Source organism: Eurosta solidaginis, chromosome 3 (genome assembly GCF_040869045.1).
Source record: "Eurosta solidaginis isolate ZX-2024a chromosome 3, ASM4086904v1, whole genome shotgun sequence".
Lineage (NCBI taxonomy): Eukaryota > Metazoa > Arthropoda > Insecta > Diptera > Tephritidae > Eurosta > Eurosta solidaginis.
The window spans coordinates 66,165,893-66,182,636 of record NC_090321.1 but is presented as its reverse complement, the minus strand read 5'-3'; the positions used below and the strand labels follow the sequence as shown (position 1 = coordinate 66,182,636).

At 37.5% G+C, this 16,744-nt stretch overlaps 1 protein-coding gene across 7 annotated transcripts in view; it reads right to left on the bottom strand.

The window, feature by feature from the left end:
• The window catches only part of enok (enoki mushroom), a 57,533-nt gene that overhangs the window by 12,939 nt on the left and 27,850 nt on the right, over positions 1–16,744 (bottom strand). For 6 of the 7 annotated variants that reach the window (XM_067772092.1, XM_067772093.1, XM_067772088.1 and 3 more), the window contains 4 exons: positions 9,913–10,453; positions 9,517–9,845; positions 9,366–9,446; positions 7,471–8,840 (listed from right to left, as the gene is read on the bottom strand). In XM_067772092.1, coding sequence (XP_067628193.1) covers positions 7,471–8,840; positions 9,366–9,446; positions 9,517–9,845; positions 9,913–10,446 — 2,314 coding nt within the window. In that variant the 5' untranslated portion in view covers positions 10,447–10,453. Of the gene's footprint in view, positions 1–7,470; positions 8,841–9,365; positions 9,447–9,516; positions 9,846–9,912; positions 10,454–14,089; positions 14,137–16,744 lie in introns of those variants that run through there. The other variant, XM_067772089.1, reaches the window with a different exon arrangement.

The window sequence follows — 16,744 nt, the reverse complement described above, 5'->3', positions numbered from 1 at the left end:
TCAAGTCGATCATGACATAGACTAAGAGGGTGATAAAGGGGGGAAGTTCTGCAGCGCCCGTACCAAGCAGTTCTTAAAATTTTTATTGCTAATTCTTGTTGTATTCCGTGTTTTATTTCACGCTTTCTTTTAAGAGGAATTGCCAGCAGAATTGAATTCAAGAATTCTGTAATGTAATTCAATAATTAGAAGTCGGAAATAAGAAATTGTTCTTTTATTAATAGATATTCACAAAAAACCGAATAATTACCCTCAAACGGCTGCGAAACTGGGGAAAATTGTATCAGCGCAAAACGACTTTTTAGTTAACTCTTTTTTGTGTACAACAATATCACCAAAATTACATCAACCACATGAAAGCCTTAAGCTTATTTTTTTTCAAAAATATCTGGACAGAGTACAAGTATTACTTTGCCGCCTTCGGATTATTGCTTCCGAAATTAAAACGCGTCATTTGACACCTCTCCCGAAATTTTTTTACATGTATTAAAAATCGACGCCTGTGGTAAATAATTCCTTCCATTGAATATTTATTTCTAAATTTAATGCCAAAATCAGTGTAGGATGCTACTTTTTCCTCTAAAGAAACTAAAATATCAAAATTCACAAATATCTATGAATGCGGAATAGTCTTAATTAAAAATTTCTCGCATATGTGGAGCCAAGTAACCATGGCACATTTTAAAATTGTGTAATTTTCGTCACAAACATATTAATACGTATTCTAGGTATAATAAATTAGTTCTTGACGTATATTTGCTTGTCGGGGAAGCCTTTTTTCACTTCCATTTAAGTTCATTGCGTTTAAATAGCAAATTGTTTAATTTCTCGCAACTTTTGACAGTAGACCACCAACTTAAAACCTATTTTAAAAAATTAAAATTGCGCTCATGTTATTTTAAATTTAAAATACTTTTTTAGAGATAAAATAGTTTTTAAGTGGACTATAACAGACTTGAAATGATATTTAATTTAGAACCATGTTTAAACCAATAAAACTCTATTTTATTTCGACTATGACTACGGGCCAATATCTTTACAGTATATAAGTAAATTATGTCAACATTTAACTCCAGTAATGATATGGTGCAGCAAAAGACAAAAATAAAAGAAATTTTCAAAATGGGCGCCTTTTTATTTGTATAGAATACTTTTAATGCCATAATTTGAACAAAAATTTACCAATCCTTGTGAAATTTGGTAGGGGCATAGATTCTATGACGATAACTGTTTTCTCTGAAAATGGGCGAAATGGTTTTTATACACAGTCGACCGTCTGTCCTTCCGCTCGGCTGTTAACACGATAGCTTGGGCAAAAGCGATATATCTTTACTAAACTTAGTTCACGTACTTATCTGAACTCACTTTATCTTGGTATTAAAAATGGGTGAAATCCCACTATGACCACGCCCACTTTTTCGATATCGAAAATTTCGAAAAATGAAAAAAATGCCATAATTCTATACCAAATACGAAAAAAGGGATGAAACATGGTGATTGGATTGGTTTTTTGACGCAAAATATAACTTTGTAAAATGGGTGTGACATCTACCATATTAAGTAGAAGAAAATGAAAAAGTTCTGCAGGCGGAAATCAAAAGCCCTTGGAATCATAACAGGAATACTGTTCGTGGTATTACATATATACCTGACAGATGATGTTCTGGTTCACCCTGGTCCGATATCTCGAAAACGCCTTAGCATATACAACTAAGGCTCACTCCCTTTTAAAATACTCATTAACACCTTTCATGTGATACCCATATCGTACAAACACATTCTAGAGTCACCCCTGGTCCACTTATAGAACTAAGGTCCACACCCTTTTAAAATACTCATTAACACCTTTCATTTGGTACCCATGTCGTACAAACACATTCTAGAGTCACCCCTGGTCCACTTTTATGGCGATATCTCGAAAAGGCGTCCACCTATAGAACTAAGGCACACTCCCTTTTTAAATGCTCTTTAATCCTTTCATTTGATACCCATTTCATACAAACACATTCCAGGGTTATCCTAGGCTCATTTTCTTACATGGTGATTTTCCGTTATTTGACAAAGGATGAAGGAAAATCGTTCCAAAAAACGTCATGGGTCGAATTTCCCAAACGTATGTGATATGGAATTAAAAACCACTTATAAACCATCTACGAAACCAACGCAGCTAAGTTCTCAGCTGAGTATGTAATGTTCGGTTACACCCGAACTTAGCCTTTCTTACTTGTTTGCTTATGGTATTCTTCACAATTCCTTGTGGTCGATCAACTGACGAGTCTCTCCGATCGGTAGTTTGTTTTACCACTTAATAAGACATTTTGCGCTGCATTGGTACTAGAGGTCTTACAAAATGTTTTCTTTTAATATGGCCTTAAAGGCACTTACTAGAAAGGTACAAAAGGTAACTTTATGTTTCGTTGGATGTTTTTCCGCCAATTTCCACACAAAATTGGGGAGTCTCGCAATCAACTTTTAACTCACTTCCCTTGAGAGCTAGAGTCTTGAAGTTTGGAACACACATGACAATGCAACATAATGAAAAACTGCAAAATTTTGATTTCGAGTTTTAAGAAACTTTCCGATAACCCAGTGACCTGAAACTTTGAACAGATGTAGCTTCGGGGTTTATTAAATTCTAATATTTAGGATAATAGAGTTTCCTAGATGTGATAGGGATTTAGAGATATTTAAAAAGTCCATTTACAACATGTGGAATCGTGCGACCGCTATTTGTATAACTTCCCGTAGCGCTAGATTCTTGAAAGTAAGAACATGCTTCAGAACCTTATGACAATACAACATGACAGAAAAATTTTCGCTAGGTGGTATAGGGCTAGTGAAAATTCAAAAAGTCGTCCCAATTTTTAAATTAAATAGGAGCATCCCGATAACCCAGACACCTGAAACTTTGGACGTTACTTAGGCTCTATTGAGTTGTTATATTTAGGAAAAGAGTTTACTAGATGGGACAGGGAGCGGTATATTAAAAAAGTCCATTTACAACATGTGGAATCTTGCAACTGCTATATGGATAGCTTCCCGCAGTGCTTAAAACTATAAACATACTTCAGAACCCCATGATAATACAACATTAGGATAAAAAGTTACCCCAGTGGATTAGGGGGTCAGAATATTCCCGCGGTAGGTATGCCTGTCGTAAGAGGCGACTAAAATACCACATCCAAGGGGCTGTGTAGCGCAACCCTTCAGGTTGCCAGCGCAATATATAGCTTCTCCAAACCCAATTGTCAACCTCACCTATCCGCGGCGAATCCTGTTTCACTAACAGACGAGGCTCTGGCGACCTCCTGGAACTTGGGGTGGGGAGGGAGGGGATGACCTGAAGGTTTAATGTGGCCACATAAATCGATCCCGAGATGGTCGGGCTAGCACCTTAATGGTGCTGTGGTACCGGAGCGCACCGGATCTGTATCCGGCAAAGGACCATTACATCGATAACACTCCCAAAAGCCTTCGGGGAGCAACCTTATCGCTACAACAACAACAACAGGATAAAAAGTTTTCGATAGGTGGTCCAGGGATCGTGAAAATTAAAAAATCCTCCTAAATTGAAAATTTTCTTTCCAGTTTTAAGGAACTTCCCGATAACCCACAGACCTGAAACTTTGAATGAAGCTTCGGGCTTTATTAGGTTGTAATATTAAGGATAAAAGAATTTCCTAGATGGGACAGCGATTGAGATATTAGAGGTTTTAAAAAGTTCATTTAGAATTATGGTCTTGCGATCGTTTTTTATTAAACTGTTTTCTTTAGGTTGACTTGACAGGCTGCGCGGCCAGCGCGAATTTTATAATTAAAATTTAAGTAACTTCCCGATAAGCTACAAGCTTGAAACTTGGAATATAGTTCAGAACCCGATGACATTGCAATAATAAGCAAAAAATCGCCGCTAGGTGGCGCAAGGATCGAGATATTAACAAAAATCGTATTTGAGGTCCGATTTCGCTCATATTTGGAACACATAATACATACAAGAATAGAAAGCGACCTATGAAAAAAATCGCCGCTAAGTGGTGCAAGGATCAAGATATTTACAAAAATCGTATTTGTGATCCGATTTCGCTCATATTTGGAACACATAATACATACAAGAATAGAAAGCGACCTATGAAAAAAATCGCCGCTAAGTGGTGCAAGGATCAAGATATTAACAAAAATCGTATTTGTGGTCCGATTTCGCTCAAATTTGGAACACATAATACATACAAGAATAGAAAGCGAGTTCTGAAAAAAAAATCGCCGCTAGGTGGCGTATTTTTGGTCCGATTTGGCTCATATTTGGAACACCTAATACATACGAGAATATAAAGCGACCTATGAAAAAAATCGCCGCTAGGCGGCGCATGGATTGAGATATTAACAAAAATCGTATTTGTGGTTCGATTTGGTCATATTTGGAACACATAATACATACATGAATAGAAAGCGACCTATGAAAAAAAATCGCCGATAAGTGGTGCAAGGATCAAGATATTCACAAAAATCGTATTTTTGGTCCGATTTGGCTCATATTCGGAACACCTAATACATACGAGAATAGAAAGCGACCTATGGAAAAAATCCCGCTAGGTGGCGCATGGATCGAGATATTCACAAAAAACGTATTTGGGGTCCGTTTTGGCTCATATTTGGAACACATAATACATACATGAATAGAAAGCGACCTATGAATAAAATAAATAAAAAAAATTTTTTTACGTTAAACGGTTTTATTGAAAGCAATACTTACATTAAGTAATAATAATACTAAAAGATAGAAATCAATTAGGCAGGTCCTAGGCACTAGTCATCACACTCCTCATCAATCTAGGGCGTTGATCAGACAATTAAATAAAAGCGTTGGGCGCGTGAAATTTCTAAAAATGTGAGGCGTAGCATAACCTGATTAAGGTTCAGTTGGACTTACTTATGACTATCAATAGAAATTTGACGCGTCCAACGCTTTTATTTAAATGTCTGATCAACGCCCTAGATTGATGAGGAGTGTGATGACTATTACCTGGGACCTACCTAATTATTTTCTAGCTTTTAGTATTATTATTACTTCATGTAAGTATTGTTTTCAATAGAACCGTTTAACTTCAAAATTTTTTGTTTGTTATTTTTTAAGTAACTACTCATTGTGCTAGAAACATGAAACCTGCCACATGGTTCAGGCACCTTGACAATGCAACAAAAGGAGCAAATAAAGATGACAAATTTTTAAGTAGTTCCTTTATAATAATATTCTAGAAGAAACGAAAAATGTCTCTTTAAACAAAAACACATTGCCGGACTTAGGTAAAGAATATGTGTATCGAAAGCCTATTTATTGCAATCCACCTTTATATTTTTGTTCTTCACAAAAATGTTTACAGTTTTTATGTTAAAACGAGCCGGACCCGTGCGCATCTTGCGCAACCAATATAAAAGTCTCTTATAAAATATCAACATAAATCGGCTATTCTATCAATCAATTAAAACTTACAGCTTGCGCTGCCATCTGGCGTATGGTAGCAACTGCCGGTAAGGCAGTGCTTTTATACCCGTTGTTTACAGCAATGTTATATATGTACTTTTTTATTTATTTATTTTGCTGCATTTTTATACTAAGTGGGTGGTTGTTGTTGAAACGATATTGAATCCACTATTTGTTGCATTTTTTGTAGCGACTTGGATTTCTTTCTGATATTCATCGGTGGGATTCTCTTTTAATCTACGACATTTCATTTCCCCGGCAAGCTTTTCATTGTGACAATGTTTCTCCTAAAGAAGAAACCGGCTTGTCTCCAAACCAAATTTGACAAGACTTGACCGAAAATTGTTCCAATATACATCAATTATCAAACTGTCGGAAAATCAACAACACAAAATGAATCGATCAAACTATTCCCCCTATTGCGAGTGTCGATCGGAATATAATCAACTTTTTGTCCATTCCAAATTTTCCAATAAATTTTGTCACTATGCAAATTAATCGCCACAGATTTCGCAGCTTTTTTAACTTTTCGATGTATATAACCGTTATAAACATAAGATTGTCACTCCGCGGTCGCTTTATCTGCCCCTATGTCCCTTTGAATGCTTAAACTTTTAAAACTACGCAGCGGATTTTGATGCGTTTATTTTAACAGATAAGAGTGATTGAACAGGAAGGTTTATATGTATAATAACATCCATTAAATAGTGGAGAAATACTGTTATTTTTGAAGTTTCTAATGTGATGTATATATATAAAAGAAAGTGGTGTTAGTTACACTATTTATAACTCAAGAACGGATAAACCGATTTGGCTGAAAACTGGTGGAGAGGTAGCTTAGAACCAGGAGACGGACATAGGATACTTTTTATCCCGTTCTGGCTAGGATCTTGAGGTCAAAACATGGACCTGGGTAATCCTGTGATGTTTGTACAATATGGGTATCAAATGGAAGCTGTTTATGAATACTTTGATACGGGGTATTTTTCGTACCTCTGGGTGACTAGGGTCTCGAGATATAGGCGAAAACGTGGACCCGGGTACCCCTAGAATGTGTTTATAGAATATGGATAACAAATGAAAGCTGTTGATGAGTGCTTTAGTACAGGGTAATTTTCATACCTATTTGTGACTAGGGTCTCGAGACATAGTCCAAAACGTGGATCAGGGTAACACTAGGTTGTGTTTTTACATTACGCGTACCAAATTGAAGCTGTTGATGAGTGCTGTAGTACAGGGTAGTTTTCATACTTCTTGGTGACTAGGGTCTCGAGATATAGGCCAAAACGTGGACCAGGGTAACACTAGGATGTGTTTTTATATTATGGGTATCAAATTGAAGCTGTTGATGTGTGCTTTAGTATAGATTTTTATACCGTTGGGTGTTTAGGGTCTCGATATATAGGCCAAAACGTGGACCCGGATACCCCTAGAATGTGTGTGTAATATGGATATCAAATAAAAGCTGTTGCTGAGAGCCTTAAAGAAATTTTCATTGTGATATCAACCTTGCAAAACTGATAAATATGCATGCGAAGCCGAAATAAAGACATGAATTAGCTTATTAAAATGTATGCACATAGACCAAATTTAGGGCAGAACAACGTCTGACGGGTCGGTTAGTTAGTTATAAATATATTTTCTTTTTATTTATATTTCAAAAATTTTGATTTTTTTATAGCATTGTATTTATTTATTAATTTTTTCGAATATTTTAAATTATTCTTAACTGTATTATTATTTGGTTGTTCCATTTACACTTTTGAAATTTTGCAATATTTATCAAAAATTTGCTTTAAAACCACTTTAACATAAAACTTTAACAATTTAGACGAACATAGTGACAACGATTTTGGACAAGACTAAATCAGAACGATTTACACAGAACATGCCAAACACTAATCCGACCAAAAGCGATTTACAGAACCACGCCTGTATATATATACATACACATTTTTTAGAAATTCCATTTACAATGATATAACACTTACCAAATGGGTTTTCCGGATACACTTCTTCATATTCAACTTTTTCATTGGAACAACTTTCTTCATTCAAAGGTGGTGGCTTTACACTTCTAGCATAATTTGTATTTTCCATTAATTGATACTTGATTACAGCGCTTTCATCTAAATATGGCACCTCATCATCATCGCTTTTATAGACGGTTTTTTTCGTATCCAAAGGCGCTGATTTGAGTGTTGCAACTTTCTTTTTCTGTACTTTTTCCACAGGATTTTTTGCATCCTTACTGTCACTAGCTTTCGCTAAATTTTCTGCTGTTACTGCTTCTACGGTTTCTATTGTAGTTTTCGGCGGCTCCACTTCCACGGGTGCTTCTGGTGTTGTTGTTGTAGCAGTGCGTGCTTCTGTTGTAGTTTTGGTCTGTGGTAAATTATCTTTCTTCGTTGTAACTTTATGTGGTCTTTTATCAGTTTCCTCAGTTTCATTTTCCACATTTGGCGTTGACTTGTGTTTAATTTCTTTGCTGTTTGTTGTAAGTTCATCCGTTACTAAATTTTTATTTAAACCAGTCAAAAGGCTGCCACCACTCTTTTTTAGCGCAAAACCTTCAGACTCTAAATTATTTCTCGATTGAGAAAATATATCTACGCGATTTTTAGCAACAGCAGCAAAACCCCATTGTTCATCTTTTGGTGGTTTTGTAGTCTGAGGCGTTGTATAGTTTTTTGTAGGCAAATTTATTTCCTTTTTTACAGAGATTTGTGAGATAAATATATTTGATTTAGATTCACTTTTATCTGAATCACAATCGTCATCATCATTTTCCTCATCATTTTCTTCGTTATCAAATTCTGAGCTATCGCTACTACTCTCACTGGAATCAGAACCGGACGAACTTGACGAGCATGAGCCCGAAGATGTACTATCATCTTGATTTTCATCATCAAATTCCATGTTATCATCTTCTTCACTATCACTTGAAGAGCTCGATGATGATAAATCCGATGGTGTTTTTTTCTTTGCTTGTTTCGTTTCATCACCAGCGTGCATTTTAAGGAAACCAGCGAATTGTCGCCGTTGTTTAAACATTTTCAAATGTGAGTTGTGTGCAATAGTTTTTTGTAAATTTTGTGATGATTTAATTGCCTGGCTTAGCGAAATGTCTTTATACAATTCTTTAGAGCTATCATATTTGGAAAGTTTTGAAGTAGTTGGACTCTCATCGATTTCATCTATGATTTGTCGTTTGCATGATGCACCTCCAGCTAGGTTACGTTTATCTTTCCATTTACCACCAGGCCAATCCTTTCCACGGATGCCAGCATGTTCAGAAGTTGACGGAACTACAGCACGTGCAACTTTTGCGACTTTGCTTGACTCATTCGAAGCTTGATTTCTTTAAAAAAAAAATATATATATATATATAGTATATATATTAAGAAATAGTTAAAAGGAAATATCCTGGATTGAGAGATGAATCAATTGTAGAAAATTCCACCCAAAGGTGCTAAATATTTTCATAGAAATAAAATTTAATTTAGTCGAAAGCATCTAAAATGCTGAAGTTGTTTCGTTTTCTATATGTGGCTTATATTGCCGCAGATCACAGTAGTGCAATTAGGGATCCACACGATCGAAAGAGAAAAATCGATGTATCGTTCATTAGCATCGATGTTCAGATAAACGATTTTTTATCATTAATGTTTCAGGAAAAGTTTCACTTATCCCAAACTCTAAATTCCTCTAATTAATGATGAAACGTTTTGTTTATTTCAATGTTTTAATGGGCGATGTTGCATTATATTACATATGACTGATAGCATCGAATCGATCAGGATATCAGGCTCAGATCTTTTATATTATGTCTATTTCATATTTATGAGCTAATCGAACGAATATTTCAAACATAAATTGCACTTACCGAATTTTTCCTGCATCCAGTGCACCTTTTTTCGCTTCCTTTTTTACTATATCGATGTTTTGTGATAAACAGGTTTTACATCTAAGGAAATTAACACAAGAAATTGTTTTTATCGCAAACCAACGAACTATTTCATCCACTTTAATATTACCTGTAAGGATGTTTTGGTTTCTTATCTGGTATAGTGTCCAAGCAAGTTAAATGATACATTTTCTTGCACGCCGAACATTCAAGTAGACAAGGTCCGCGATCTGTGTATGTACACTCACTGCATTCAACACAATCTTTACAGTACCAAACGGAACCTTTTGTAACCAACATATATAACAGCACATAGGATTGGGACTTGCATTTAGCAGCTATGTTTGCACATGTCGTATGCAATGACATTCCGCATTTTTTGCATGAACTAAGTGGCTCTGGAATTCCATTACGATTCTTCTGTGCATCTCCTGAACAGTAGGAACAGTTGTCATCGCCCTAAAAATTTTATATATTTATATTTAGGTAAAATATTTTGGTTGGTAGCATGTATGCATTAACTTACAGTCGTTACTGATACTTCCAATGTTGATGATGATTTACGTGGTGTTGTAAGTGATCTTCCTTTCTTGTAAAGTTTTCCATCTTGTATAAGAAATCCTGCATCCACTGCTTTTTTAATTGAACTTTTGATAATTCCGCGAAAGTCTACGTCTGGTCCCAGATCAATGTTGTTGAATTTTTGTATATAATTTTCAATTGTTTTTATTGTTGAACCTTCACATTCTCCCAAATCATGTACAGCTTTTGCAACAATTTTACATAAATTACTATTTTTTTCAACTTTTATTCTCCTCTTCGCCATAGGTGCTTTATAGGAATGTAGTCCTTTATTATATACTTTTATGACGGCACCAGACTCGACGGCCTCCTCTAATTTTTCGGCAACGATATCTTCGTGAAACTTATGATGACTTCCAATAGCTTGGCAAATGCGTTGAACGCTGGGCCTTTGCTTCTGGGAACGTATTTTCGAAATAGCTTCTAAAATCCATTGTTTCCAAGTGTCAAGACTGATGTCATGAGCAGACTCCCTCATTTTATAGCTAAATGTGATGATATAATATTAAATTAATATTTTTTACATATGGATTAGGAAAATATCTCGTTAAATATAATATGCAGTCGTTGGAAAAACGCAGTAAAGTGTGAAAAATATTATCAGAGAAAAATTAGTTTGGCTTAGGAAGTTTAAGATATTTCAAATATACTGTAACGAATATTAGTAGCACTAAGGGATACTATCATCTCTAAGCCGATGCTAAGCAGTGACTTGTATGCACATCACTAATGCCTACACACATGAATGTACACACAGCGGAGAAGCAACGCACAACCACATGCATAAATCTGAGATACTCCCGAAAGTATGCAATGGTTGTGCAAGTGTTGGTCACACATACAAGCGCATGGGGTTTGAGAGAAGCTATAAAATCATGCATCTGTAGTTACAGCTGAGTAATTTTATAGCTGATAACTAACTAGTAAGTTCTGGAAATGGAAGCGCCTAGAAATATGTGAACGAGGAAACCGCACAGTATAAAAGCAGCAACAGTAGAGGCTCAATAAGTTTGATTTAAGCAAGCTATTGGTTGTGAAGTATCAGTGTTATTGTGAAGTACTTTAATAAAGGCCATTTTGCATTATTGAATATTAGAGTTATTTATTCAACAGTTTAGCGATACGAACGTTAGTAGAAGGTTGCAAATAAGCAAAATTGCACTAAATTCGTTACAATTGGTGTCAGAAGAGGAATTGTTAAATAAATTCCAGAGTTGCAGAGCACAACAAGGACATGACGAAGTTAAGTGAATTAAAGATCCAGCAACTGAAAAAGTTGGAAGCCCGTGAATTGAATACAACCGGCAATAAGATCGAACTTCAAGCACGGCTACGAGACGCTATGGAGTCGGAAGGAATTAACGTGGACGATGATGTCTTTCATCCTGATGGGGACGAGACAACAACAAAAATTGAAGAGAATAACGGAACATCGCAGGCAGTTACCAGCACAGACTTGAACGTCATATTGGCTGCAATATCTGCACAAACGTCGACAGTAACATCGAAGATTGAAGCACAAGAAACACGTATTTCAGAAATGTCGACACAGATATCATCCAAGATGGAAACTGAATTGGAATCACAGGAGAGACCTTTAACATCCAAGATGGAAGCACAGGAGGCACGCATTTCAGAAATGTCGTCGTTGAGGAGAAATTCGAGGCAGAGATGGATGCTTTGAGAGGTCGTATACAGGAGTTGCAATTAAATCGCCCAGTTGTTTCAGCAAGCAATCCAAACGTAAAACAAGTAAGGAAGGCTAAGTTCGGGTGTAACCGAACATTACATACTCAGTTGAAAGCTATGGTGACAACATAAGGGAAAATAACCATGTAGGAAAATGAACCGAGGGAAACCCTGGAATGTGTATCAAATGAAAGGCATTAAAGAGTATTTTATGAGGGAGTGCGCCATAGTTCTATAGGTGGACGCCATTTAGGGATATAGCTATAAAGGTGGGTCAGGGTTGACTCTAGAATGCGTTTGTACGATGTGGGTATCAAATGAAAGGTGTTAATGAGTATTTTAAAAGGGAGTAATCCTTAGTTCCATAGGTGGACGCCCTTACGAGATATCGCCACAAAGGTGGACCATGGGTGACTCTAGAATTTGTTTGTACAATATGGGCATCAAACGAATGGCGTTAATGAGTATTTTAAAAGGGAGTGGGCCTTAGTTCTATAGGTGGATGCCGTTTCGAAATATCGCCATAAAGGTGGACCAGGGGTGACTCTTGAATGTGTTTGTACGATATGTGTATCAAATTAAAGGTATTAATGAGGGTTTTAAAAGGGAGTGGTGGTTGTTGTATAGGTGGTCGCCTTTTCGAGATATCGCCATAAAGGTTGACCAGGGGTGACTCTAGAACGCGTTTGTACGATATGGGTATCAAATGAAAGGTGTTAATGAGTATTTTAAAAAGGAGTAATCCTTAGTTCCATAGGTGGACGCCGTTTCGAGATATCGCCATAAAGGTGGACCAGGGGTGACCCTAGAATTTGGTTGTACAATATGGGCATCAAACGAAAGGTGTTAATGAGTATTTTATAAGGGAGTGGGCCTTAGTTCTATAGGTGGACGCCGTTTCGAAATATCGCCATAAAGGTGGACCAGGGGTGACTCTAGAATATGTTTGTACGATATGGGTATCAAACGAAAGGTGTTAATGAGGGTTTTAAAAGGGAGTAGTGGTTGTTGTATAGGTGGTCGCATTTTCGAGATATCGCCATAAAGGTGGACCAGGGGTGACCCTAGAATTTGTTTGTACAATATGGGTATCAAAAGAAAGGTGTTAATGAGTATTTTAAAAGGGAGTAATCCTTAGTTCCATATGTGGACGCCGTTTCGAGATATCGCCATAAATGTGGGCCAGGGGTGACTCTAGAATTCGTTTGTGCAATATGGGTATCAAACGAAAGGAGTTAATGAGTATTTTAAAAGGGAGTGGGCCTTAGTTCTATAGGTGGACGCCTTTTCGAGGTATCGCAATAAAGGTGGACCAGGGGTGACTCTAGACTATGTTTGTACGATATGGGTATCAAACGAAAGGTGTTAATGAGTCATTTTAAAAGGGAGAGGGCCTTCGTTCTATAGGTGTTCGCCTTTTCGAGATATCGCCATAAAGGTGGACCAGGGGTGACTCTGGAATGAGTTTGTACGATATGGGTATCAAATTAAAGGTATTAATGAGAGTTTTAAAATGGAGTGGTGTGAAGGCGTTTTCCAGATATCGACCAAAATGTGGACCAGGGTGACCCAGAACATCATCTGTTGGGTACCGCTAATTTATTTATATATGTAATACCTGCCAAGATTTTAAGGGTTTTTTATTTCGCCCTGCAGAAATTTTTCATTTTCTTCTACTTAATATGGTAGGTGTCACAACCATTTTATACAGTTTTTTCTAAAGTTATATTTCGCGTCAATAAAACAATCCAATTACCTAACCATATTTCATCCCTTTTTTCGTATTTGGTATAGAAATATGGCATTTTTTCATTTTTCGTAATTTTCGATATCGAAAAAGTGGGCGTGGTCATAGTCGGATTTCGTTCATTTTTCATACCAAGATAAAGTGAGTTTAGGTAAGCACGTGAACTAAGTTCATTAAAGATATGACGATTTTTGCTCAAGTTATCGTGCTAACGGCCATGCGGAAGGACAGACGGACGACTGTGTATAAAAACTGGGCGTCAACCGATTTCGCCTATTTTCACAGAAAACAATTAACGTCATAAAATCTATGCCCCTACCAAATTTCAAAAGGATTGGTTAATTTTTGTTCGACTTATGGCGTTAAAAGTATCCTAGACAAATTAAATGAAAAAGGGCGGAGCCACGCCCATTTTTAAATTTTCTTTTATTTTTGTATTTTGTTGCACCATATCATTACTGGAGTTGAATGTTGACATAATTTACTTATATACTGTAAAGATATTAAATTTTTTGTTAAAATTTTACTTAAAAAAAATTTTTTTTTAAAAGTGGGCGTGGTCCTTCTCCGATTTTGCTAATTTTTATTAAGCGTACATATAGTAATAGGAGTAACGTTCCTGCCAAATTTCATCATGATATCTTCAACGACTGCCAAATTACAGCTTGCAAAAATTTTAAATTACCTTCTTTTAAAAGTGGGCGGTGCCACGCCCATTGTCCAAAATTTTACTAATTTTCTATTCTCTGTCATAAGTTCAACTCATCTACCAAGTTTCGTCGCTTCAGCTGTCTTTTGTAATAAATTATCGCACTTTTTCGGTTTTTCGAAATTTTCGATATCGAAAAAGTGGGCGTGGTTATAGTCCGATATCGTTCATTTTAAATAGCGATCTGAGATGAGTGCTCAGGAACCTACATACCAAATTTCATCAAGATACCTCAAAATTTACTCAAGTTATCGTGTTAACGGACGGACGGACGGACGGACGTACGGACATGGCTCAATCAAATTTTTTTTCGATCCTGATTATTTTGATATATGGAAGTCTATATCTATCTCGATTCCTTTATATATGTACAACCAACCGTTATCCAATCAAACTTAATATACTCTGTGAGTTCTGCTCAACTGAGTATAAAAAAACAGCAGATACAACAAAACAAGGCAATGCGATTAATTTTAAAATGTTCGCTTAGAACACCAAAAACTACAATGCTAAATATGTTAAACTGGTTCAGTACAAAACAGTCGATATATTATTTTACATTGAATTATCTGAACGGGAGAATACATTTTAATCATGAAATACATAACAATGGAACTAGAAGCAGCGAAAATATAAGACTGCCTAGAGTAAGAACGGAGTTCTCGAAGAAGACTTTGAAATATATAGGTTATAAAATGTACAATGAATTACCAAATGCGATAAAAGACTGTAAAAATATTAATAAGTTTAAAGCAAAATTATTTTTATACTTTAAGTCATTAAGCATGTAATGTAAAAAAATTATTTATATATATTTTTTTTTTACCTTGAACTAGGTCTTAAAGACCGTAAATAAATAAATTATTATTATTGATGGGCGCTCTAGAGTGACGATACGTAACTGAGCATAGGAGACAGATATACCAAATGGAGTTACTGAACCGCTTCCAGAAGCCTGGTGAGACATTGGAAGAGTTTGCGTCGGATGTTGAAAGGCTGGCACATTTAGCGAATGCGGACGCACCTGTGGAATACACTGAGAGGGTAAAGATTCAGAGCTTTATAAATGGCATACGGGACGTCGAAACAAAGCGAGCTACATACGTAAACCCAAAGCCAACATTCGCAGAAACGGTATCACATGCTCTGATTCAGGAAACAGCGTCGCTTCTGTGTAAGCCAGTTTTCATAGCACGACGGGTGGAAGTATAAAGGCCAGAGTGGGTAGACGTAATATTGGAGGCGCTGAAATGATCGCAAGCGGAGTGAAAGAGTTATCAAATGCTTCAAATGCGGGATGCCCGGTCACATTGCACGTCATTGCGATCTTGATCCTAGTGGTTTCAACAGCATGGGTCGTCTTAATAACAAAGATGGAAGGGATGAGCAAGAGCGAGTAAGATGTAGAGATCGAGAGCTAGCTCCAGCTATTGAATGTCCTGTGATATCTGTGTCGCAAATTGGTAGAAAATCGAGCAGTCTGGCCGTCAAAGGGAATGTGGATGGCAAAGAACGTGTACTGACTGTAGATACGGGTGCATCTCATTCCTTAATCCGATCTGACTTGGTCAACAGGAGAGTAAAACCGTTACCTGGAGCAAGGTTGCGTACGGTCACTGGCGAGCATAACCAAGTCCAGGGAGAAGTGATATGTGAAGTCTTAATTGGAAAGGTCACAGTTCTACACAAATTCGTTGCGGAGAACGTTGATGAAGTCATATTGGGAGTGGACTTCTTGGTTGACCATGGCATCAAGATCGATATGCAGAGAAGGGTTATGCACTATAAGAACCAGGATATACCACTTAACTTCAGTTTGGAAAAAGGGCTCAGCAGTAATCGAGTACTGGTGGAGAAGAGTCGACAAGGACCACGAAAGTGGTTCTATGTACCGGAGCGACTCGGGATTTTTCCCGACCAAGGACTGTCATTTCAGTGTGACCCCATCTAATTTGTTTCGTCCCTCCCACAAATTGTCATCCTCCCAACAGCTCCTTGCAGCAGGACTGCTCCATATTCTCTTACTCCGGGAAGGCATCGAATCCAATCCGGGTCCGTCTCCTGACCCCGGTCCTGAGAAATGGTTTTGCTGCATCTGCCGGAAAAGAATCTTTTTAGGACGGTCATACTCTGTTCAGTGTGTCTCGTGCAAGGGATGGTTGCATCGGACAGGTTGTTCTGGGCTTGATCCCAAAACCCGACGTCCACGTAACTTTTATAAATCTTTTCTGGCTCCTTGCTGTTCACGCCCAAGGGCGTCCCGTAGTCTACGCCTAAGCGCCCCCCCCCCCCCCGCCCACTACCTTCCAGCAGCCCCGCTGCTCAGCAAGCCACAACAATTACCCGCTGCTGCTCGCGCCCCACGGCGTCAACAACTCAAACAGCTGATACCACTCATAACTACTACCTTCGTAGTAAAGTTGGTAGCAATGCTGAGCATCAGCCCCTGCCCCCGTCTTCTTCCCCCCTCTTTTCCGGCAGCAATCGTGCAGGTCGGGGAAACAGACTCTTAGTCCCTACCTCCGTTTGCACCGTCTGCCAGCACAGAATATATAGGTTTGCGACATCCGCCCAATGCAGCTCCTGCCTTGGGTGGTGCCACTTTCCTAGATGTTCTGGTCTCCGCGACGG